The following is a 25,771-nucleotide window of genomic DNA, read 5'->3' as shown; positions in this document are numbered from 1 at the left end:
ACAAAGTGCCTGTGTATGTTCATATATGAAATATTTATTAAATAATGGGGTTCCCTAGTATGCCCAATTCTCAGCCTTCAGGAAGGGTCTTGGAATTTATTGGTTGCATAAAATGAGGTCCCACTGTTATGATTTGTGTAGACTGAGGGGCAGCTAGATGATTCCATGGATTGAGAACCAGGCCCAGAATCAGGAGGTCATGAGTTCAAATATGACCTCAGACACTTCCTAACTGTGTGACCTTTAGGCAAGTCACTTAACCCACCCCCACTGACTAACCTTTACCGGTCTTCTGCCTTAGAACCAATAAACAGTTTTGATTCTAAGATGGAAAGTAAGGATTTAAAAAAAAAAACCTTAAAAACTGATCAAACTAAAAATTAACAAATATGTCAATTTAAGGCCACTAGATGACTCAGTGAACAGTGCCAGACCTGCAGCCAGAAAGACCTAAGTTCAAATCCAAATCTTAAAATCTGCTATCTAGTACAAGAAGAGCAGCACAGAGAATAGAGTGCCAGGCTAAGAGTCAAGGAGACCTGACTTCAAATCTGGCCTTAGCCACTGACCAGCTATGTGACCCTGGGCAAGCCACATAATAGCTATCTACCTCAGTTTCTTTATATGTAAAATGATTATAATAAAAAGCACCTACCTCCCAGGGTTATTGTGAAGATAAAATGCTATATTTATAAAGCATTTTGTAAACTTTATAGTGCTATAGAAAAGCTAACTGTTTTTATTCTTATTGCTGTTGTTATCTTCCTCTAATAAGTTTGCTTGTATTTGTATTTCTAATGCCTAATGTATAACTACCTTAATAAATGTTTTATCTATCTTTAGAAAATATTACATAAGTTCTAAGAGATTTTTAGCTAGAAGGCACCTTAAAAATCATCGAATCTTTATTTAATAGATAAGAAAATGGAGGCCAAGGGCAGCTGGGTGGCTCATTGGACTGAGATTCAGGTCTAAAGACAGGACGTCCTAGCTTCAAATTTGGCCTCTGACACCTCCTAGCTATGTGACCCTGAGCAAGTCACTTTATCCCCATTGCCTAGCCCTTACCACTTTTCTGCCTTGCTTCCAAAGCAGAAAGCTAAAGGTTTAAAAAAAAAAACAGAAACCAGAAAATTAAATGAGGCCCAGGACCACCTATCTCATAGGAGATGATATAGCAAATAAAATGAGATTGAGAGTTAGGAGATTTGAATTTGAGTTCCAGATCATCTACAAAAAAGGTGTTGGGGGAGTAAAATCACTATTTTAAATTTTTTTTTAATTTTAAAATACTTGTTCTAATGCTTCTATTTTCTTAAATTCCTACTTTCTGTCTAAGACAGAAACTCTTAATTATTCTATGAAAGAAGGGCAAGGGCAAGGCAAAAAAAGAGTTATGTGACTTATTCAGGTTCATAGTTAAAAAGTATCTGAGGCCAACTATATGAACACAACTACAAAACACTCTCCACAGTTAAAACTAGATCTAAACAATTGGAAAAACATTGATTGCTCATGGGTGGGACGAGCTAACATAATAAAAACGACAATCCTACCCAAATTAATTTACTTATTTAGTGCCATACCCATTGAACTACCAAAACACTTCTTTACTAAATTAGAAAAAAGGGGCAGCTGGGTAGCTCAGTGGATTGAGAGCCAGTCCTAGAGACGGGAGGTCCTAGGTTCAAATCTGGCCTCAGACACTTCCCAGCTGTGTGACCCTGGGCAAGTCACTTGAGTCCCATTGCCTAGCTCTTACCACTCTTCTGCCTTGGAGCCAATACACAGTATTGATTCCAAGATGGAAGGTAAGGGTTAAAAAAAAAAAGAAATCTGAAATCTCTCTATCCAACTATAGTCTATTATCTTTTGGGGCAGCTGGGTAGCTCAGTGGATTGAGAGCCAGGCCTAGAGATGGGAGGTCCTAGGTTCAAATCCGGCCTCAGACACTTCCCAGCTGTGTGACCCTGGGCAAGTCACTTGACCCCCATTGCCTAGCCCTTACCACTCTTCTGCCTTGGAGCCAATACATAGTATTGACTTCAAGACAGAAGGTAAGGGTTTAAAAAAAAAGAAAAGAAAAAAACACAACTAAGTTCATTAGGAAGAACAAAAGATCAAGGATATCCAGGGAAATCATGAAAAAAAATGCAAAGGAAGGAGGACTTGCAGTCCCAGATCTCAAACTATACTATAAAGCAGTGGTCATCAAAACAATTTGGTACTGGCTAAGAGACAGAAAGGAGGATCAGTGGTATAGACTTGGAGTAAATGACCTCAGCAAGACAGTATATGATAAACCCAAAGATCCCAGCTTTTGGGACAAAAATCCACTATTTGATAAAAACTGCTGGGAAAATTGGAAGACAGTGTGGGAGAGATTAGGTTTGGATCAACACCTCATACCCTACACCAAGATAAATTCAAAATGGGTGAATGACTTGAACATAAAGAAGGAAACTATAAGTAAATTAGGTGAACACAGAATAGTATACCTATCAGACCTTTGGGAAGGGAAAGATTTTAAAACCAAGGAAGACTTAGAAAGAGTCACAAAATGTAAAATAAATAATTTTGACTACATCAAATTAAAAAGTTTTTGTACAAACAAAACCAATGTAACTAAAATCAGAAGGAAGCAACAAATTGGGGAGCAATCTTCATAAAAGTCTCTGACAAAGGCTTAATTACTCAAATTTACAAAGAGCTAAATCAATTGTACAAAAAATTAAACCATTCTCCAATTGATAAATGGACAAGGGACATGAATAGCCAGTTCTCAGATAAAGAAATCAAAACTATTAATAAGCACATGAAAAAGTGCTCTACATATCTTATAATCAGAGAGATGCAAATCAAAACAACTCTGAGGTATCATCTCACACCTAGCAGATTGGCTAACATGACAGCAAAGGAAAGTAATGAATGCTGGAGGGGATGTGGCAAAGTTGGGACATTAATTCATTGCTGATGGAGTTGTGAATTGATCCAACCATTCTGGAGGGCAATTTGGAACTATGCCCAAAGGGCAATAAAAGACTGTCTGCCCTTTGATCCAGCCATAGCACTGCTGGGTTTGTACCCCAAAGAGATAATAAGGAAAAAGACTTGTACAAGAATATTCATAGCTGTGCTCTTTGTGGTGGCCAAAAATTGGAAAATGAGGGGATGCCCTTCAATTAGGTAACAAATTGTGGTATATGTCGGTGATGGAATACTATTGTGCAAAAAGGAAAAATAAAGTGGAGGAATTCCATGGAGACTGGAACAACCTCCAGGAAGTGATGCAGAGTGAAAGGAGCAGAATCAGGAAAACATTGTACACAGAGACTGATACACTGTGGTACAATCAAACATAATGGACTCCTCCATTAGTGTCAATGCAATGTCCCTGAACAATATGCAGGGATCTAGGAGAAAAAACACTATCCACAAGCAGAGGACAAACTGTGGGAGTAAAAACACTGAGGAAAAGCAACTGCTTGACTACAGGGTTTGAGGGGGCATGTCTGAGGAGAGACTCTAAATGAACACTCTAATGCAAATACCAACAACATGGAAATGGGTTCAAATCAAGGACACATGTGATACCCAGTGGAATCTCGTGTCAGCTATGGGAGGGGTGGTGGGAGGGGGGAGGAAAAGAAAATGATCTTTGCTTCCAATGAATAATGTTTGAAAATGACCAAATAAAATAATGTTTAAAAGGGAAATAGATAAATAAATAAATAGATAGATAAATGAATTAATTAATTAATTAAAACTGTAAAAAAAAGTGCCAAAAGCAAAAAAAAAAATAGATGAAAGTTTGGCATAAGATCCAAATGATCAAATCTTGAAGCCTTGTTGCACAGCAGGAAAATACTGAAATTTTCCCTCAAAAGACCTATACTACTTTCTGCTTGCAAAAATTTGGACAAGTTCCTTAAATTCTCTGGTTCTCAGTTTCTTCAAATGTAAAATAAATATGTTGAACTCAAAAAAAGAAAAAAAAAGAAGTATCTGAGGCCAGATATGAAGCCAGTTTTCCTGACTCCAGGCTGAGTGCTCTATGTGTCACCTAGCTGACCTTGTAGAAACTTTGTTAACAGAAGGGAAATTATAGAAGACTGTTTAAAAAAAAATAGCTGAATTTAATTTATAGTAAACAAAAGCTCTAGTCGCAGACAGGAAAAACTAAAGAAGGTAAGGGTCATGGGACACTATTTCATGTGCAATATATTTTTGTAATTTAAAACAGTTCTTCTCTTCAAAAAATAAAGTTACCTTCATATTTGGGGTAATTCCCTAAATAAAAGGGTTATCCTGTTTCCAGCTGATTAGGGAAAAAATGTGGATGGTAATTTAAATGATACAGAGAATCACAGTATTTACTAGTTGATGACAAAACTGAGTGCTTTAGACAAGTTTAGGAGGACAAGACAACCACAGTGCCCAACTATTGCTCCCGTAAGCTATATTTTAAGAGATAATTTAGTCTATCTCTCAGCCTTCCAAATCTTCAACATCAAAAGTCTTAATTATTCACCTTCAAATAATTCATTATACTAGCCTTTCAAGCATCTATTCATCTGTTTCTTACTGGTGAGAGAACATTTTAAATGTTAACTATTTCCTTTATCATATATGTATATATGATTTTATGGGGAGGTGGTAAGTAAATTTTGGTGAATCATCTTCAGGGAATCAACATGACATAATAGTTAAAATGTGAGATTCACAAATTTTCTGAAACATACTTCAGTACATCAAGGATAAGTGATTTCCCTGGCAGAGATATTCCCTATGCTGGTGCAGACTGCAAAACCTTATGATCCTGTTATCCGTGATCCTAGTAGATGGTTCTCAGGAAATGCTGTTACTGAAGAAGTGAATCTCCCAGTGGTCAACTCTACTGATAAACCTCTGTGAACTAAGAAATGGCAGTCCTCAAATTAGAGAGATCGAGTCTATGGATGAGCCCATACTGAAAGTTTGTCCAGCTTAGTAAGACTTAGAGTTTGTACTCCACTGAAATAGGCTTTGAGAGTCACCTCTACATCAGGATGAGGAAGAATACAAGTATAAGCTACTTCCTCTTTCATTTGTGAACACTTTTGGGTGCTAAAAGTGGCTGAAAAAATAATTTTTGTGTAAGGAAAAAAAATAAAATCCACTTATGAATAAATGGTCTCTGAGATAAAGTACTAAAGAGACACAGTCTTTTGTGAGGAATTGGAAGACAATGTCCCTAGGTTGAACATACTTAGAGAACTTGTTTGAAGACAGAGCAACAACTGAGGTAACTGTGGCTACAGGACATTGTGGTCCATCTGTTCATTTGCATGTGACTGCTCTATGGATTTTTAATGTTTTTAACTGATACAATAACAAAACTGTTTGGACACTATGGGAAGATTTTATAAGGATCATATTTTGTAATGATTAGATTAAGATCACATCTGACAGAAAAATGGATTTCTTGAGTGCTACTTGACAAGGTCAAAGATAAGTCACTGACCCAAAAGAGACACTGAGGCAGTTAAGAAGCCAGAGAGGAAGTTTTATGAAGAGACAAGAGGAGAGTAAGCTGAAGAGCTGGAATCAAAGGAAGCAGAGGATAGAACATAGAGAAGACTTCAAAGCTGAAACAATAGGTTCTTATCTGCTTTCTTAGGAGCTTCCTGATTAGAAGAGGTATTGCTTTCCTAGTTAGCTGGAAAAAGACTAACAACTGCAGGAAAGTCACTGACTGAGAGAGCTAAATCCTGCTGCTTTCTGAAGAGCTACTGAGTTTGTTGCTTCAGGGACCATATAATGTCTGGGAGAGGGAAAACCTTTTAGAGATGTCTGTATCTCCTTCTCTCATCCTCTCTGGTTTGAAATCAAATAATGGAAAAGGAAATCAAGGTTTTGCACATGTTTTGCTCTGAGAACAAACTTGGAGTTAATTGGGCAAAACAGAATCCCTACTAATTTGAAGATCTGAGTGTGGCACTTAAGAGAACTACTTTTCACTGAAAGGACATACCACCTTTCTCAGAGTCCTGCTGAGGGTGGCTGTGAGCAAAAAGAGCTCAGCATTGCTTCCTAGCCTTCACAGAAGAGAGGCCTTGCACAGCAGGAGGGCAATGAGGACCAAAAATGGAACATCTACCAGAGAAGTGATTTCATATAATGCATATTGTTCCTGAAAGGACCAACAGCAACAAGGTCTATGATCCAGAACCATGGGATGCCATGGGAACATAAGTTTTGCCACTCACATGCTTTCTTTTTAGTTTTCTTTAAGTATTTTCAAGTCAACAAGCATTTAAGTCCCCACTGTGTCAAGCACTGTGCTTGACCCCAGAAATACCAAAGACAGGATGGAATGGGATGTAAGTGTGTGTCCATTCTCCCCCATGGACACTCTAGACAACGGGCACTGATGGAAGAATGTGACCCAAGTTCCAGGATGGTCTGTGATGTTTAACTATTCCTGCTTTTGTGGTCTACCAAGTAATTAACATTTCATTATTCTTGCTTTTGTTTTCCAATGCATAAGTAAGTATTAGTGCTTTTGTTTCATCTTTTAGAAATTTAATGAAGGGGCAGCTGGGTGGCCCAAAGGAGAGAGAGCCAGGGCTGGAGATAGAAGGTTCTGGGTTCAAATATGGCCTCAAGCACTTCCCAGCTGTGTGACCCTGGGCAAGTCACTTAGCCTTCATTGCCTAGCCCTTACCACTTTTCTGCCTTGGAATCAATATTTAGTATTATTTATAAGACAGAAGGAAAGGGTTATGTAAAAAAAAATTTTTTTTAAGGAGGTGGGAGGAGGAGGAAAAGAAGAAGATTCTTAATGGCATCAAGATTACTGATTTTCTATAAAAGAGAAGCACACTGATTGGAGCTCAAGTGCTATAGTAGCAAATAGCAGGGTTTTATCCTCCCACACCAAAGTTACACTTAATAATTTAAGATGGACTTCTGAGTTGTAGCAGCCTAGTGGTGACTAGTATCAAAGCAGATTGAGGTGAATGAGCCAAACAAGGAACAAGAATGAGAAGTACCATGCCATGGCCCAGGTCACAGAAGTAAGATTTTTTAAAGAGATTTTAAAGCATAACAATTAGAAATGTCCATCCCATAATCTGCTTCTGTTCTTCATGTTTTCTAGCATTCTAAAATTCACATACAAAACTTCATTATCTAGATCTCCTAAAAGAATAGTATTTTAGTAACTGTTAGATAAAAAGGTTCAAAAACATGCCAGTTATTTGTGTACTTATGGGGCTTTAACTAAATTTAAAGAGTCTGGAGAGTATGCAGAGGAACCTTAAAAGACGCTCAATTCTCAATTCTATTTGATGACTCAAAAGACCCATAGGAGGCATAGTTAGTTCAATTCAATCAACAAACACTTACTAAGTATATACTATGTTAAAGGTGCTTTGGATCATCTGTTTTTGCAGCATATTGGGACAAGATTTGAAGAATGTGATTGAGAGATGCCACACAGGTCAGAATACACGTAACCAGGGATAAGACAAAACATTGAAAATTGCCTGGTACACTGTGTTACCAATGACTTCCTTCCCTCTGGTGAATGCTAAAAATTAGCACACTGATGAAAAAAATCTTCAAGGTTCTCAAAGAAAGAGAAAGTGTCAGTAATGATAAAAAAAAATTTTTTTAACTGAAAGTTTTGAACGTTTGTAAGATATATAAGGGGAGACTGCAAGAAAATTAAAATCTCAGATCTTCATCATTCACCAAAAAAATAAAACAACCACATCTGGAACTAAGGCAATAAAGCTACCAAATGTTTTCAGCAAGATATTTACTATACAATGTACATCATATTGACATGCAATAGAGATCCCAAATGGAATATTCTTACAAATGAAGAGCCATCAAACTTATTTGTTTCCTTTTATATAAAATCAGTCAGGAGAAGCTATTTAAGAAAGCTGGAAAGAAGGGACAGTTAGGTGTTGCACAGTAGATAGGATGCCAGGCCTGGAATCAGAAGGACCCTGGATTCAAATATGTCCTAGCTGTGACCCCAGGACCCCAGGCGAGTAACTTAAACCTGATTGCCTAGCCCTCTCTACTCTTCTGTCTTAGAATGGATACTGAGACAGAAGATAAGGATTAGGAAGGAAAAAAAATTTTAAGATGAAAAGAAGCTTCATAATATCCTGTGATGAATGCCTCTGTTAGAGTTAAGAAGACACATCATGTGTATGTAGCTATTTCATGTGTTCTTTCACATCATCCATTTGCCATATTTCTTTATCACCAAATATATCCCCATGATCCATAATCCTCTCCCACAGAGCTTCAGTTTATCAAATAACTGCTTTCTGTAGCACACAAGTGAAAAGAAGGAAAAAATAAAGACTAGACTTCCACATTTAAAAGTCTGGATTACTTGAAAACTCCTGGCTTACATGGAGAGTTAATTCACTACCATAAGGAAGACTTGAGCACTTAGAAATGGGCATTTTAATCTGATATGTTAACCTCAGTCTGAGATGGGAACAGAGCATCAGTTTCAGACTGAGTCAATGCTTCCCCTCCCAGGCTGGGCTTTGTTCTTTCCTGGGTATAAGTAAGAGGCATGGCTGCTATTGTCTCACTCTGTATCTAGCCTCCAGCTGTGCAGATGGTATGGTGCCAGTTAAGACAGAAAGACATAGGCAATCTTCATCAGATCTACTAACAACTCAGATGGTCTCCTAAGAAAAAGCAGTATCTTCATTCAAAACATGGGACAGAAACAGTGAAATGAGGAAGTGTACAACAATATAATCTACTACTACTTCTCTCAGGAATAAAGTATGTTTTCCTATGACTAATCACTAAGACAGAAAATAACACAAATTCTCTTTATCATATAAAATATGCCAAGATAACCAAAGTCATAAGAAACAATATTGGAGCAAGAGATAAAATGTAAATGCCGTAGGGTAATTCTTGTGATAGGGACGTTATAATAACAATTCTACTGCATGAGGATCACCTTTCCCCCAAGGAAATATCTCTTCTGTTCATAAATGTCAAATCAAGCTCACAAGCTTGAGCCCCCAATTTGCCCACAAATGAAGGGATAATGTCCATCTGCCTGTTAGTTGGTGACTGGTGTACTGTTTCATGGAATCAATGGGCCAGAAGCATTATACTGACCTCAGAATGCCTGAGGCACAAACAAAAGGGAGGAGAGCCAGATTCACAAGCAGGCAAGTTAAAATTGAGGTCACTTTACATTATCATCTTAAACAATAAAAATCCTCCATCTTGAGGTTCCTAAAGATTTCTGTGAGTAAGAGAAGCCTAGTTTAACCAATATGTAAGAAAGAACTGAAGGCAATTAGTCAATCACTTCTGAATGTCATAGGAATATGGAGGTATACAGCATTACTATACAGGAGAGTTGAGATGGTTTAGAGAAAAGTAAATATGCAAGGGGTCCCAAAAGTCTTAGTGTACTTTTAAGGTATTTTCATTTTCGAAAATTTTAATAAGGAAGTGGAATTCTCTTAAAGGAGCTTAAGTCAAAAACAGTTGGTAACAAAAGTACAATGAGAATGAATTCACAAAGTTAATTCAATAAAGTTACCAACTACATGGGTCTGTTCTAGTGCTTGCTCTTATTAGTGATTACAGAGCCCATGCTTCACATCCAGGCACAGAAACTTTTATTTTCTGGTGCCACCAAGTGGTAACATTATGCACTGCTTTTTATGACAACAAGCAACAACTTCATGTAATAAATGTCAGCTCAAAAATTGGTGTGTTTAATCACATATCATTTAAAATAAGGGTTGATTTTAGAAAATTAAACAGCATGGAGTGTGGGGGAAAGAATATCTCAGAACAGGTTGCTTGCTACAATTAATTAGAAATAAGACACAGCAGGAAAAAAAGTTGCCACAAAGTCACTGTGTTAATAAAATTAATTATTTTAAGAAAACACTGCTTTGCTAACAAGTCAACATTCCCAGAAGTCTGAGTAACATGAACCCGCTCCAAAAACAAGGGCTCATTTAACAAATATATTGATTATCTCCTCCTAAACACAGAGGACTATTTCATGTGGGAAACAGTTTACATAAGACTCAGAAATTCCATCCTGAAGCTCCTGTGAGACCTAAAGAGGAAAGGGCATTTAAAAAAAAAAGTCAAAAAAAGTAAGCAGCTCTTCATAATTAAATTAACTATATGATTAAAATGCACTTTCAATATGAGCTTTTAAAGTATCAAATAAAATTTTATGTTTGGTAAATGAAATTGTCCAAATGAAGTATATTTGTTCCATAAAATACATGCAGTTTTCCACCAAACTATGACAGAATGGAACAGAGCATGGGTACTCAAGGCTAGGAAAGAGAAGTAAAAAAAATTGTCAGGCCCTTCCCAAGGGGAAAGGTTTCAGGTATGGAACTCATGAGAGTCATCACTACAATCTTGGCAACTAGGTGATTTTTCTTGCCCATAGAAACCTATAAAAACTGTCTAGTAAACTAGAGAAGAATTTTATTCTATGCTAGAGGAATAAGAATACACACACACACGCATATAAGTTAAGAAATATTGGATATTCCTTCATGTACTTAATATGGAAAATGGAATAAATATTGAATAATTAAAATGATAAACTGATTATAGAACAAAGTCTTTTATTCAACCTATGCTGAATATCTCCAATCTATTTATAACAGAGATTTCTAAATTGTGGGCTCTGCCCCAACTGGAAAGAGGTAAGCTAAGTAACAGGCAAAATTACTGGGTATTTTTAAGTATAATTATTACACAAATACGATCACTTTCTCAACACAAGCCAAGCTAAAATTAATACTAACTAAAGTGAAAATAAAATTTCAGTTTAGCTTCAACTAATATTGAATATAGCGTGTTAAATACACTATATAGACATAAGGCCAAATCTGAATCTGTGTATGTTAACTATGGATACAAGATGATATTCAAGGTTACTGTCAAGGATTTATGACATAGATGAGCTATGTATTGCTTCTCCTTGCAATATTTTGAATATTTGAAGTTAAAAATATAGTATCTCTTACATTTCTCAACACAATAAATTTTAGTAAGTTTAAAATCATTAAGCTGGTTTCAAAAAACTACAATTTCTCCAAAATATAAATAATTCAAAAAATAATCCCAAAAAACAAATTGAATTTTCATCAAACAACTTCTCTGCTCATTGACTATGTTTTTAAAGTAAATTATAACTGTCACCATGTGATAAATGCACAACAAATTTGAAGAAAAAGGTCCATTGGAACAGCTAAAACTAGTACAAGCCAAGGTAACAGACAGTTTAAGTAGTGGAAACATACAAACTCAAAAGAAAAACTGCAAACACTCCAAATCCAGAAAATATAGCACACTATACTGATCATTGGAATTCCCAAATACTGTTACTGAAGGAATAAAAAGATCATTGCATTTGTTTTATACAAATACCTTTACTGCTTTAAACCTAATAAAAATGGAAAAATCTTGAGAGCTATGTATAGACTATAGTGGCAAGACAAGAGAATATGTCCAGAAAAAAATCGGTATTTTAGTAAGCAATTTTTTCTAAAAATCATGTTTGTGACACCAAAAGGATTGATTGTATCATATATAGTTACATACATAGTTGAAACAATGCTTTCATGTCATGTGCAAAAAGCCGCTTCAGATGGTTCTATCTATAGATAACAGAATAGGAAGAAAAAATGTCCATCAGGCTAAATACCCTGATGATCAATTAATTAATAAAATAAAATCTTTATCTTTTCCATTTGCAAATGGATGAAGCAATAAATGTGGCTAATGAACTATATTTTATTACATATGTATTAAATATAGCGGAAATTGATATAGGGAAAGATTAGTTACCTATTGATGGCAATGCTGTATCAAGAGAAACTTCCAGTATAATTGATGGATTCTTTAATGAAATGACATAATGTGGATTGGATTCTACAGTGACAGAACTAAACAGATGTAAAAGTTAAAAGGTCTATAAGCACTAAAAAATGTAGACCTTATAATCTGGACACAATGCATGTTTCACAGATGATTACTAATATGGAGAAATATGAGTAAGAATTTACATACATTTTCAAGATATAAGATCAACTTAATAAATAAAATACATTTATTTTATTATTTATTATAATACATAATACATAATAAATATTATTATTTATTAAATATATAAAAAACATTAAAAAGAAGGCCGTTTGCAACACTAAGATAATATGAGGACAGAGAACAGAGCACCTTCAATATTACTGAAAAATACATTCTGAGGATGTCTGAATTTTACCTAAAAAAAATTAATGATAATTTTAAGTGAAAAAAAATATTTTATTTACTTTAAAACAAAAATTCCCTCCTGAACTTGTGTATTTGGTAATGACTTTTTCAATTGAGTACTTGAAATCAAAGCAATGACCTTAAATTCATACTCCATTCTAGAAAAGATGACTGCTAACTGACCTTATTATATTTTCTCCAAAACTCTTACTTTTTTCTGAATTTCACCATTTCTGTCTTGAACACTATGATCCTTCCAATCATCCAGATCCACAATCTCAAAGTCATCTGTATATCTTCTTTAGACCTACATAACCATTCAATTGCCAAACCTTGTCATTTCTATCTCCACAACACAGGTTACACTTAATCTCATCTCTGCTCCTATCCAGGTTCAGGATCTTGTCACCTATTATCTGGACTAGTAGAATAGTCTTGTAATTGGTTTTCCTGCACTGAGATTATACTCCCTTCAGTCTATTTTCCACATGCCAACCATACTGAGTTTTCTAAAATGAAAATCTATTATTGTCACTCCTCTAGGAAATAAAATCCAGTGGCTTCCTATTACCTCTAGTACAAAAAAATAACTTCCTCCATTTAGTATTTTAAACCTTTCACAATCTGGTTTCAATCCCATTAGAATTTGAGATCCTCAAGAGCAGGGACTGTATTTTTCTCTTTCTTTGTAACTGCAGAGCTTAGCACAGTGCCTGACACATAAAGGACATTTAATAAAATGATTGCCAATTTGGTTCAATACTTGTTACCAACTGATACTCTAGTTTTTAACTTTATTACATATTACTAGCATCCATATGTAGTCCAGCTAAATTGGTCTTAAATTAACACATAATATTTCATTATAGGGTGTTATGTGTGAGGAATACTAAGTTCAGCATCCCTATTTTCCTCCAAGGATTAGCTTGATAATTAATCCATATAAAGCCTTTCACAAGCCTCCAAAATGATTAGGTACCTCCCCCCATCACTTTGTATCTATTTTGAAAATATTTTCTATGTCTATATGTGTTCTTCCCCAGCTAAACTGTAAAGTCCTTCCTCTCACCAACTCTGCCTGACTGTCCTGGCTTCTTTTAAAGTCCAATTAAAATCCTATCTTTCATATCAATCTTTTCCCAACTCTCTTCATTCAATCACCTTCCCTTTGTTGTTTCCTAATTGTCATATATATGTGTTTTATAAATATATAGATATAGATATAAAACTTGTTTTTTCCTCCATTAGACCGTAAGCTCCTTGAGGGCAGGAACTTTTTTTTCTCTTTTTGTATTCCCCAGTGCTTAGCAGACACTTTAAAAAATGTATTGATTCATTCATTCATTCATTCATCCTTGAGGATAACGGTCTGGTCTACTTTATTTCTAGCCCTTAGCACAGTGCTTGGAATATAGAAGGTGCTTAATAAATACTTGTTGATTGATTAACAGTTTACATAAACATTTTATAACAGAACCATCACTACATATATCAAATTCCCATACTGTAATATATTGATGTCCTCAAGTTATGACTTCTACACTTAGAATCCCCAGACTTCTGAGTATTTTTCATTTCTGTGTCCACTTTTATAGGTTTTTTTCTATATCTTCCCTCAGTGTCACACTGATAGATGCCACTTCTCACTGCTGCTAGTGAGCCTTCTTAGAGAAGTTCCTCTCTACTTCCAATTTAGTGTACATTTGAAATAAAAAGAAAGCATATTCCTTTTTTTTAATCAAATAAGAATTGATTACAAGAAAGTTCATGAACTACATAGATTATGTACTTTATGGCATCATTTTTCGGCTGATTGGGGACCTTTTATGTTTATTTTCAGATTCTTCACTGTGTATTGGATAGGAAAAATAGCCAAAAAATTGATTACTGAGAGCTGAGTTATTACCATATTAAGTTTATACCTGCCCTAAATACCCAAATGGCAGACTGGACTATATTAACTAAACTCATGTATGATGAAAAAATTCAAGTGTTTTAAGAACATTTTATTGTCATAGTCAAGAAAATCCCAAAATTTTTCATTTAATATCAAGCTTACTAAACTATATGTTATAAACAAAATGGCATATCAACAACAAAGAAGTTATAATTTTTTTGTTAAATTACAGTTTGGTTGTCTGTTACTTTTCAAAGCCTGAAACTGCTTATGTGTAATAATAGTAATAACTCACATTTATAAACCACTTTATAATTTAATTGTATAATACTTTAAAGTTTGCAAAGAAATACATATATATATATATATATATATATATGTTATCTCTCTTAATAAATACTGAAAAAGCACCAAATGAAAGTTGAAGACAAAGGAGAAGTAGACAATTAACAAACTAGAAAGTAACAAAATTCAAAGTCAAAAATTGGCTCATAATAAAGCAATGAATAATGTACTATAGGGTGAGAGAGATATTAATTTTTTCTTCCTATTTTTTTCATCATCTCTAAAAATGCTACATCTCCTTAAAAAGATGGAAATAAATTTCTTAATTATAATATTGCCTGTTTAAGAGGCCCTTGTCACCTCACAAGTAGATTAATGCAACAGCCTGTGGTGGCTCTCCCTCCCTCAAGTTTTTCCCTCCTCCTATCCATCCTTCTCTCAGCTGTCAAAGCAATCTACCTAAAGTATAAATCTAGTGATTCCACTTCCTACTCAATAAACTCAAATGCCTCCCTATTACCTCAATGATCAAATGTAAAATCTCTGCTTGGCTTTTTAAAGACCTTTCTTGTCCTGCTTCTCTAGTTTTTTTTATACTTTACTCCCCTCCAGCACTTTACCATCCTTCAGGACTGGACTTCTTGCTGCTTCTCACATCCATGCCTTGAATGCTCTCCTTCCTTATATTTGCTTTTTTGGCTTCAAGACTCAGATCAAAAGTCACTTTTGGAAAATAGACTTTCCTGGTTCCCTTGATTTCTTTCTCAAATTACTTAGCATTTATGCTGTATCCTTCTTTTATATATACTGTAGGTTATGGATTACCTCTTCTGTTAGAATGTGAGCTTCTTAAGAGCAAGGACTGTTTTTGCCTTTCTTTGTATTTCTAGGGCTCAATACAGTACCTGGTACCTATTAATCACTGAATAAATGATAATGATAATAATGTCTTACCAGTCCTGATATTCTATGACATAGTTGAAAACAAGGTTCTCACAGAAATTCTAGCAATGATCATAACAAGCACTGTATAGACTTCTAATGAAGCCCTCTTTTCTTAAAATAAAGAAAATTTGAAACAAGGAAAATGATTCTCACCAAAATTATCTTTAGAAAGGCAAAAAAGTAGTATAAAAAGAATCACAGGATTGTTGCCAGCCAAAGGATTCCCAATACATTTAAAATAAAGTGTGAAAAGAATAATACAGGGCAAAATGAGTGAGAGGATACTACTAAAAAGGTCAATAAAGAGACATCTAATTTGAAATGTCCAATAGGAAACTGGTAATATAGAACTGAAGCTTGGGAGAGGAAGTACAGATGGATTATGGATATCAATGTCAACATCAATACATATATAATATGCATATACAGAAGCTGATGAGGTTACCAAGAGGGAGAAAAGAAGAGGGTCTAGCACAGAACCTTGGGGAAACATCCACAGTTATGGAATATAGAATTAATGATCAAGCAAAGAAATAGATCAAGAGTTCCAATTTCATTTTTTCTACAAGTCTAGAGGAAAGGAGAAAGTACAGACAAGATTTCTCCTGATTCCATATGGTTTTTGTCAAAAATAATAATAACTATGGAAAGGCATTGGCTGAGCTAGAAGAAATATTAACATTCTAAAGAGAGATTTCTGGCTAAGAAAGATTGAGCTATGTTAACTGTAAGAATCAAAATTAGGAAACAAATGTTTCTGATGCCAATTAGCATGGAAATGTTTTCTATAAAACACTGAACTGAAAATAAGAAGTCCATGTCTGGCACATACAGCACCATTTTAAAGTTTTAACAATAGATAATAAACAGAAATTACACACACGTGCACATGCACAAACACATACACATAAATGGATCTATATTCAAAGAAATAATGTATATTTATACACATATATACGTATTCAAATCCCTGTAAATAGACAGACAAAATGCACCAATTAGATAAAACCATACCTTGAACACCTTCTAAAAGTAGATCAACTCCTCTCTTATAAAAACTAGATGCAGCTTCATAGTCTTCCTCTTCCTCCTTCTTTAAAGCCTGCTTTATTAATTCTCCTGCCTTCTCCAAATAATCTTTTTTGCCAAGTCTGGATTTTAGGCTTCCAACAAAGAGAACACGGCTTTCCTTTTCTTCTTCTGTTTTGCTTTTTTCTTTATCAGAAGCAACAGCCCCAAGTGCTGAAGGTTCTGGAGAAAGATTGAGACCAAAAGTTCTACTGGGAGAATTTTGATTGGATGCCATTCCATCATCTAATTCAGCAAGGGAGTCTACATCAACAGTCAGAGAGATCAGATCACTATCACTGGAGAAGCCTAGACACGTGAACAAAAATAGTAGAGATATATTAATGCTCAATATTGGCCAAAATATAGAAAACTTACACTATTCCATTTCTGTAAACTAATCTCATACAAATTAAAGGAGTTGCACTTTGTTCACTGAAGCCCACCTCAAGAAATCAGTTTTGAGATATTTCCTAAGTTTCTACCTATAATTGGCACTTCCTTTTTTTATTGCTATGGTCAGACACTAAGCTTGTTTTGACATCAAACAAACTGAAAAGAATTTTAGCAGTAAAATCAATTTTACCTTGAAGCTTCTAAGCTCTTATTAAAAAAAAAATCATAATTCAGTACCTTCAGCTATAATAAACAAGGTCAGCCCTCAATAAATATATGTAACATGCAAATTTCACAAGTATATCTTTAGATAACCTTACACATTCTATCCTAGCTGAGGAAATGTGATCCAGTGAACAAAATTAAGTATTAAAAATTAAGAATTTTAATTCTTTGTTGGTCTCTCCACAACTGTGTCATAAAAATTTTGTGCTGGAAATAACCTAAAATATTAAAAAATGCTGCTGGATTAAAATAATAAAATCATTTCTTAACAATTGCATGATTAGCTTTATAGTAGTTTGAGAAGCTTTGTCTCTAATTATAATACTAATTCTAACAGTCAAGTTTTATGAAGATTCAGTTTGGCCACCTGCATAAGAAATTAATTGGGGAAGTAGAGGGAAAAGAGATTAAGCATGGGGCCTCCTTTCTTTATAAAATTAGGGGGAACATGGGTATAGAATATTGTATACTATCAGATTTTGTTAGCATGTTAGTTTTTGCCCTCTTTTTATCCTTTGAGAAAAGGAATGGAATGGGTCACTGGATAGAGACACATTTGGAAATGAATATGATGAGGAAAAAATATATAAGTAAAATTTTTTTCCAAAAAAATCATCAGAACAAATTGTCTCTATCAGTGATGGTGAACCTTTTAGAAACGGAGTGCTGGGCCTTACCCCCCCCACTTCCTCTAGACTGAGTGCCATGCCCCTACCCCCCACTGAGTGAAAGGCATGCCCCGCCCCTCACTTCACCCCACACAAAGGTGGGAGAAAGTATTTCTATTGGTCTGCTAGGCAGAGGTCGGGATGATATGAAAAAATGTCATCAGGCACAGTGGAGAAGAGGAAAGAAGCAGCTCTTCCTGAGTCCCTCTGCCTTTTCTAGTAAAGAACTAGGGGGAGGGAGAGAAAGGGGGGATGCCCACAGAGAAGGCTCTGCATGCCAGCTTTGGCATCCATGCCATGGGTTTGCCATCACTGGTCTACATCAATATTGAATTTTGCCAAGTTTCTCTGATAAAAACAGAGGCCCAGTTACTCCAGCAATTACTGGGCCAAAACACATTCTAGATCACTTTCACTAAGATAAATATGCTAAAAACCAATGAATTTTTATTAGAAATAGGAAATTTGGTAAATTAAATTAAATTTAAATTATTATGGCAAATCTGGATTATTGGTATAAAGCATTAGGATAATAAAAGTTGTTATATTTTATATCTGGCATTCAAAAATAAAAATTAAATTAGAAACTTATTTAGAATTATAAATGTAGTATCAATATCCTCATGAATGGATAAAATAACCTAGCTATAGAAGATTTCCCAAGAGATTACTAGAGGTTGGGGAAAGAAGGTTACTTAGGAAACTGTAAGTAATATAAAAAAATAAAGCTATCTTTTTTTTTTTAAGACTTCCAAGATTTGAGTTTGTTTTTTGGGGGTTTTTTTTTATTCCTAAGTATGGAGAACAGAGTACTGGACTTCATTTAGAAAGACCTGAATCCAAATACTACTTCAAGTATTTAGCTGTGTGTCTGGGTAAGTAAGTTAACCTTCCTCGGACTCATTTGTAAAATAGGCTTAATAATAGTACCTGCCTCAAAGAGCTGTTGTGAAGATCAAAGGAGATAACATATTTAAGGCACTATTTGAAACTTAAAAGTGCTAAATAAATACTAGTTAATAGTAGTAGAAGTAAATAATAACTCCCATTTCCTAGATGAGGAAACATTCCAAGGAAAGGAATATTTTTCAAGTCTAAAAATCAAATCAGAAAATATGGCAGACAGAATTCTGGAAGCCTGTCATGATATAAGTAACAATGCCAACCTCTAGCCTTGAAGGTCCTGCCATGAAATACCTATTATTCCACAATCTCTGGGAAATCCTAACTATAATTGCGAGCAGAAATTTCTATCAGATTTTACACACAAGTTGAACTTGATTAGTAAAATATAATGTATGAAAAGAAAATGATTGTGGTATTTAGATTTGAAAGAGGATAACACTACAAAAAAGTCAAATAAAATGTGCTTATTACAAAAGATGATCTCACCTCCACCTTCTGATTGGCTGGTAAGTGTCACATCATCGAGGCCACTCAAATCTTTTCGAACTAAAAGGCCAGAGGAAGAAAAAAGAAAAGGTTACTGGCATAATATATGGAACAAAATTACTAACTTCATATCAAGTGGTTTAGAAAGGTATATTTTTCAGTGTCTGAGGGTAAAAATATGTTGCTGGCATCTAAACTGAAATATCAAATGAGTTATTTGCCATGTTCTCAGTTTCAGTTCTTTTTCTTACCTTAAAATGCCTTTAAAATAACAAAACATAACATTTTCTCTAAAAGGATGAGTAAAGCAAAAGTTAAAAATAAATAGATGCCACAGAATTCCACTGGTCCAACAATTATTTTGTTATAGTATAAGATCCTGGGAGAACAAGAAGAAATCTAGTTCTTTTCAGCTTTTTTTTTTTAGACCCTATGCTAGTAAATAACTATTTACAATTAAAATCTTATACAAAAGCTAAGTAATTTTTCATCAAAATTGCCTACCTACTATACTAAGAAATAGAAACAGCTTTTAAAGGATTTATTGGTTTTTTTTATAAAATATTTCTACAGATCAATTTGCATTTGATTTCCTGATGCTAGTGGATCTGTGGATAGTTATTGAAAACAATGAACACACAATGTTGAAAGAAAAAAACAATATTCTGGTTTGTCGAACAAATCACAAAAGAAAGGAAATGCTGAGTTAAAAGGTCTTCTGTCCACTCTCCGGTGTCTTGTCAATGTTACTATAGAACCATCCATCACATGGTCCTATTTCGTGGTCTGGGTGATTTTCCTTTTTAACACATACAATAATGCCAAAGTGCAATAGGACAAAGGTATGTATACTCAGTTTCTTGGCTTTTGACCACAAAAATCTGGTGATATCGCCACACTTCCTCTCTAAATTTACCAGTTCTATCTACTAGCATGAGGATTCACAACAGATCATTAAAATGTTAGGGAATAAAATTCCTTAGGTAAATCATTCCAGTAAATAAACTTATTAAAAATAGTCTTTACAAACTGGGGGAGTTAGGGAGGGAAGGAATACACACTGGAGGTCTGAAGATATCGTTTTTAAATCTACCTAATTTTTAAATTAATGCTACAAGCCCTAAGTCAATTAGAAAAAAAGAACATTTTATGAGCTCCATTATATTATTCAATCCATTTCTCAATGAAGCTTTTTCTAGCTAAAAGGTAAAATTTCCACTTTACCTTTTTTCAAATATGTAAGATTTCCCATTCACTTACTGCTCCTACTGAATGCATCTTTTTATTCTCTAGAAATATTTTACTTATATATTCAACTATAATGTTCAATTGGTGTTCATTTACCAATTAATACAGCTATAAGTGTCCTTGTCTTGGTTCCTAAAAATATAATCTTACTCTTCAATTTGATTTTTTTACAAATAGTGAATGGAAGGAAAGATTAGAACCCTTAAAGTCAGAGAACAGTTACAAAATGAGATATAGAGTAGGCAAATAATGCAATCCTCTAAGTAAAGGCTGAAGAGTCAGAATGCACATCTCCCAGAATTACAGGATGTTACCAGAGAGAATAACATGCTCAAGGCAGATAACTGGAATTCAGAGATATATAGGTAAGGATCTGAGAACACATACGAAGTACATCATATGTGTACAACATAAACACAATTTATAAGAACGTAAAAACTAGGGGCTTAAAAAGGAGTCCTCGGTCTTCACCATGAAGAGTAAAGGTACATCTTTTACCATCACCAGAAAGTTTAGGGGAAAAAAAAACAACTAAGGCTTTTTGGAACTGAAACATGGGAAAATGTCAAAGGCCTCTACGAAAATGTTCCGCCTCCAGGTTCAAATCACAGAGATTCAAGTCTCAGGACCATTAGAGGGCCCCAGGTGACTTATGAAAAGAGCCACTGCAGAGATGAGGGATTTTATTTAGCATCCCAGTTCACCTATCTGCCCTCACCTTCAGTGCTTTGAACTCCTCAGAGTAAGGTAGTACTGTGAAATCCGTCTAGGAGATCACCTCTAAAGGAAAGGCACCAGCCTAAAAAGGTGAATTGTCATAGTGCAGATTTCATACTATAAACTATCAGGAATCTGTATTTGAAGACCACCTGTCAAAAAAGACCAGTTTTCTTTGGAACAACAGGTGGTCTCCTATGATTGACTGTACATAAAATACATGGTAGTATTAGTATTAGCTGATAACCTTCAGGAACTTACCACCTGCTGGGCTCCAACTATTGCCAGTCTGCCAAGGGGAGTTTCTACTTTTCCCTGTAGTAATGGTTCATGATTCATATACAAAGCAAGAAACCTAGGCAGTAGTAGGATTGTAGATAGGATAGAACAATATTTATGACACAGTATTTTTTGCTGTGTTGAATTCTCATACTATATATGAGCTGTTCGAATTCAGAAGACATAAAGGTAAACCTAGAAATACAGTTCTCAAAAACTGGTTTAAAATGGATACCTAAGGCTAAAAAATATTTAATTCTCTTTCATTTAATTAGCAACATAATGCATGTAATTAAGAGACAGACCTGATTTAACCTGAAATCTAAGAAAAGTAATGCATTTCCTGATACCTTAAAAATAAACTTAAGCTAGCTCAGTGGTCTTTGCTGCCACCTAGAATATTCATAGGTAGAATATAAGAATCAATCATTACAACTGGCATTTATATAGCATTTTGAGGTTTGCAAAGTACTTTATATACATTATCTCAATCTTCACAAAAATCTGTGAGCGGTACAACAGATATCTCCATATTATAGAAGAGAAAAATGAAGCCCAGAGAAGTTGAGACTCAACTTCTTAGTTTTATTACAAATAAGTACCAAAATTGGGATTCAAAACGATATTTCTCTGAATTTTAAGCATAGCACTGTTTCCACTACATTGGTACAGTTAATGTATGTTAGAGAGAAATGTGAACATGCAAAACCATATGGTTAATGCACCATATCCATAAACACTAATTATATTCAAATTTCTTACCAAGAATTATAAGGATCTTTATCAACCTGCCTCCTTTTTTTATTCAACATCATACTCTGCTACTGTCTGGTTCACATTCCTATAAATTGTTTCTTATTTATGACATAGCCACTATCATTCTATGGTTCTCTTTTATATTTCTTTTAAAAACAAATCCCTCCTTTATTTCAATGAACTATATCACTTTACTTCAAAACAATGCTTAATAGTTTCATCAACAACTAATTCTATGATTTTTGAAAAGTCATTTAACATCTCTAAAGCTAGATTTCATCACAGGTAAAAATAAGAGTTGGGCTAAGTAATTACTAAAATTCCTCTACACCCTAAATTTGTATGATATAATCAAATACCATAAAGCCTCCTTTAACTTATTTTAACTATAGACTCTACATATTTAATTACTCCAATATTCACAACACTTAATAGTTGTGACAGCCAGAAAAACTAATGAAATCTTGAGCTATATAAAAAAGGGTGTAGTTTCCAGGGATAGAGGTGATAGGCTCACTGTATTCTGCCTTCATCACAGCTCATCTCGAATATTGGTTTCAGTTCTGCATATCACAATTTAAAGAATACAATTATACCTTGGAGAGTATCCAGTAGGGCAATCAGGATAGTAAAGGGCCTTGAGTTTACATAATGTGAGCACTAGACAATGGGACCAGTCATGTTTAGCTTGAATTAAAAAAAAAAAAATCCATGGAGGATGGACGTGAAGGTTTTAAGGGAATATAATGGCTGTCATGTTGAGAAAATGACCAAACTTTGTTCTATTTGGCCCCAGAGAGCAAAACATTAAAAATGGTGGGTAGAAGATGCAAAAGGACAAATATTTCACGCAATGTCAAGAAAAACTTGTTAACAATTAGAGCCATCCAAAAATAGGATGATCTCTTCTTTAGGCATTAGAGACTCCCTCCTTGAAGGTCTTTAAATAGAGCTGGGAAGATCACTCAGTACAGACATTCTGATGAAGATTCCTTTCATGTCTGAGTTGGAATAGATAGAAATAGAAGATTCAAACCTAAAATTCTATGATTCTATTCTTTTATTCCTATAGAAAATTCCCAAAATTCTTCTAATAAAGATCAAATTCTGATCTACAATATATAGTTTTAAGAGAGTTGTCAGTAGCCTACAAGTTAAACAATGTGCATACTGTTATATTAGCATGTGTGAAACAGGGGGAATATGAATCTAGGTGAAAGACCAATCCAAGGCCAGCCTTCTATCATCATCAATATTTATATAACTATATATAATTATGTTTACATATATAAACTTATAATTATACATATATATGTGTGTGTGTATATATATATATATATATATATACACATACATATATATGTAAAAAGCAATGTCATCAGAGAGAAATTACAACCAGAAAAGAAGATAAATTAGCCAGGTAAGAATGAGAGGTTAACAGAATGCCTGTGTGCTTTGTAAATGTTATGCACTGCCATGTGATCTGAAAGAAATATACAGTATATTGGGTGGAACTTTGTTATTTGTTTCATGTAAACAAAAGTCACTTTAAATGAGAAAGCAAGAAAGGGTTGCAAAGTATGCCACTGGATGGAGCATTTATATTAAGGAGGTAATAAAACCATATAAATAGTTCCTTTAGCACTTAAGTCTTGTACATAATAGGCATTCTAGAAATCAAAACTAAGAGAAGAGTAATATCAAGTTCTGTAAGTAAAATACCACCAAAAGAAGTCTAATCAATAGTCACTAGAAAAATCTCAGTAGTCAGTTTAAAATTCTAATAGTGCCACCTAGTGGATATAACAATTAACTTCTAGTATTTATAAGAAGATTATTAAATTATTTTTCTATTTTAAAAGATACCCTGAGTAGGGTCTTAGATTTGAATTTTAACATATAAATGAATAAACCAAAGTTCCTGCCATTTGAAAGTAAGAAAAATAAAGTAGTGCTGAAATAATTAGTTTAATACTAATGTGATTAATTTTCAAACCAAAATATTAAAATTTTGCTATTTATGCCCCTAGAGAGATTTCAAAATAGGAGAGGCATCTCTCAAAATAACATGATTTAACCACAGTCTAACATTGAAGCCATAAAATATACTACATGACCTTGGAAAGTCCCAGCTAGACCCACAACTACAAAATTATTTAGACATGTTAATAATTTTCTCCCAGGAAGACATGCTAAAAGAAACTATCATTGAAATAAATATCTTCAATATCAAGATTAATTCATATGGCAGCTCTTTCCCAGCCATTGCAATGTGTCAATGGGCACTTTGGGAGTTCTTTATCCACAATAAATGGGCAAAAAGACAGGTAGGCTTTGCTGTAACAGTACATATTTAAGTGCATTGACACTTAAAGTATGTTTATTTCAATGCTACACAGGAAACAGAGCAAGTCCCATTTGTGGAGCAGTTGTGATCATCTATTTTCCCTAGCTTTCGTTTTGATGTATGCACCTGGAAAATGTCCTTTCCAAAAATGCAAAGGAAGTCAAGTAATGTATTAGAGAGGAAATGACACAACTGAACAGATGAGATTATACAGACATCAAAGGCTCTGATAACAAGGCCAGCAGGACAATAAAGCAACCTATAACCTTAAAGCAACCAAACAGATGAGGAATAATGTGTCAAGAAGCACCACTCCCATGTTTCATTCTTATCACAGCTGCATAATTCCACATGTATAATTGAAAATCTGTTACCCTAAAAAAGAACTACATTTCCTGGGAACCCACTGACTCCTTGTCATTGCATACTTCCTATAGACAAAGGATATTAGCAAGTGAGTGGTCCTCTTGGGTCTCTTTCTTGGGCTTGCAGCCAGCATGGTGGCAATGGTAAGCTAAGCGCGGGGATTTTGAAATGGCTAGTCAGCTATGGGCACATGGTCTTTATTTTGTATCTTCTTTATTCCTTGAATTCTAATGATCATTAATAAATCCCTTAAAATATAATATTTTTATATTTGAGATTTAATTTTAACTTTTACCCACAAGTGATGTAGGTAACTTTGTAGTCAAATTCAATTCTACAGAAAGGCAAAGTCTGGTAATGAAAATAAGATGACATTAATTATCTTTGAATCGTACCTTTAAAAATATCACAAGTTATTCATCCTTGAACTCTCAAAGCGATGGTTTCATCCCACTTTGAAAATGGGGTGAACAGCAATTCTTTTTTTAATGTAATATTATTTCTAAAAGTTGATGACCATGAAACTATGAACTGAGTTCCCCTAGTACAATAATTTCCTATTAATCTATAAAAAAATCAACATTTCTCCAAATGCCTACCTTTTTAATTCAATTCAATAAGCATTTATTAAGCAGTAACTGTTCAGAAAACAGGGTAATGCAGAGCTGGGGGAGGTCAAGATAAATCCAAATTTGTCCCTATCCACAAGGAATTTGCATTCCATTGAGAGAAAAATACTTGAACAAAAATATTTAAGGATAAATACACACAGAGAAAATACAAAGTAATTTGGGGCAGGGGGAAGTAAGCACTAGAAACTTGGGGGATCTGTTCATTAAAGAACTTTTGCTCTCAAAAAGCACTTTTGTTCACTTAAAACAGAAG

At 34.4% G+C, this 25,771-nt stretch overlaps 1 protein-coding gene across 9 annotated transcripts in view; it reads right to left on the bottom strand.

Annotated features, from left to right (window-relative positions):
* Positions 1-25,771, bottom strand: part of RPS6KC1 (ribosomal protein S6 kinase C1) — a 202,945-nt gene that overhangs the window by 106,299 nt on the left and 70,875 nt on the right. For all 9 annotated transcript variants that reach the window (XR_008916212.1, XM_056815908.1, XM_007481378.2 and 6 more), the window contains 2 exons: positions 19,174-19,233; positions 16,439-16,801 (listed from right to left, as the gene is read on the bottom strand). Coding sequence is in view for 8 of the 9 variants with exons in the window: in XM_056815908.1 (XP_056671886.1) it covers positions 16,439-16,801; positions 19,174-19,233 (423 nt within the window). In the remaining variant the exon portion in view is untranslated. The remainder of the gene's footprint in view (positions 1-16,438; positions 16,802-19,173; positions 19,234-25,771) is intronic.

Source organism: Monodelphis domestica, chromosome 2 (genome assembly GCF_027887165.1).
Source record: "Monodelphis domestica isolate mMonDom1 chromosome 2, mMonDom1.pri, whole genome shotgun sequence".
In the NCBI taxonomy this organism is placed as follows: Eukaryota; Metazoa; Chordata; class Mammalia; order Didelphimorphia; family Didelphidae; genus Monodelphis; species Monodelphis domestica.
This window is presented reverse-complemented; position numbering and strand designations above follow the sequence as displayed.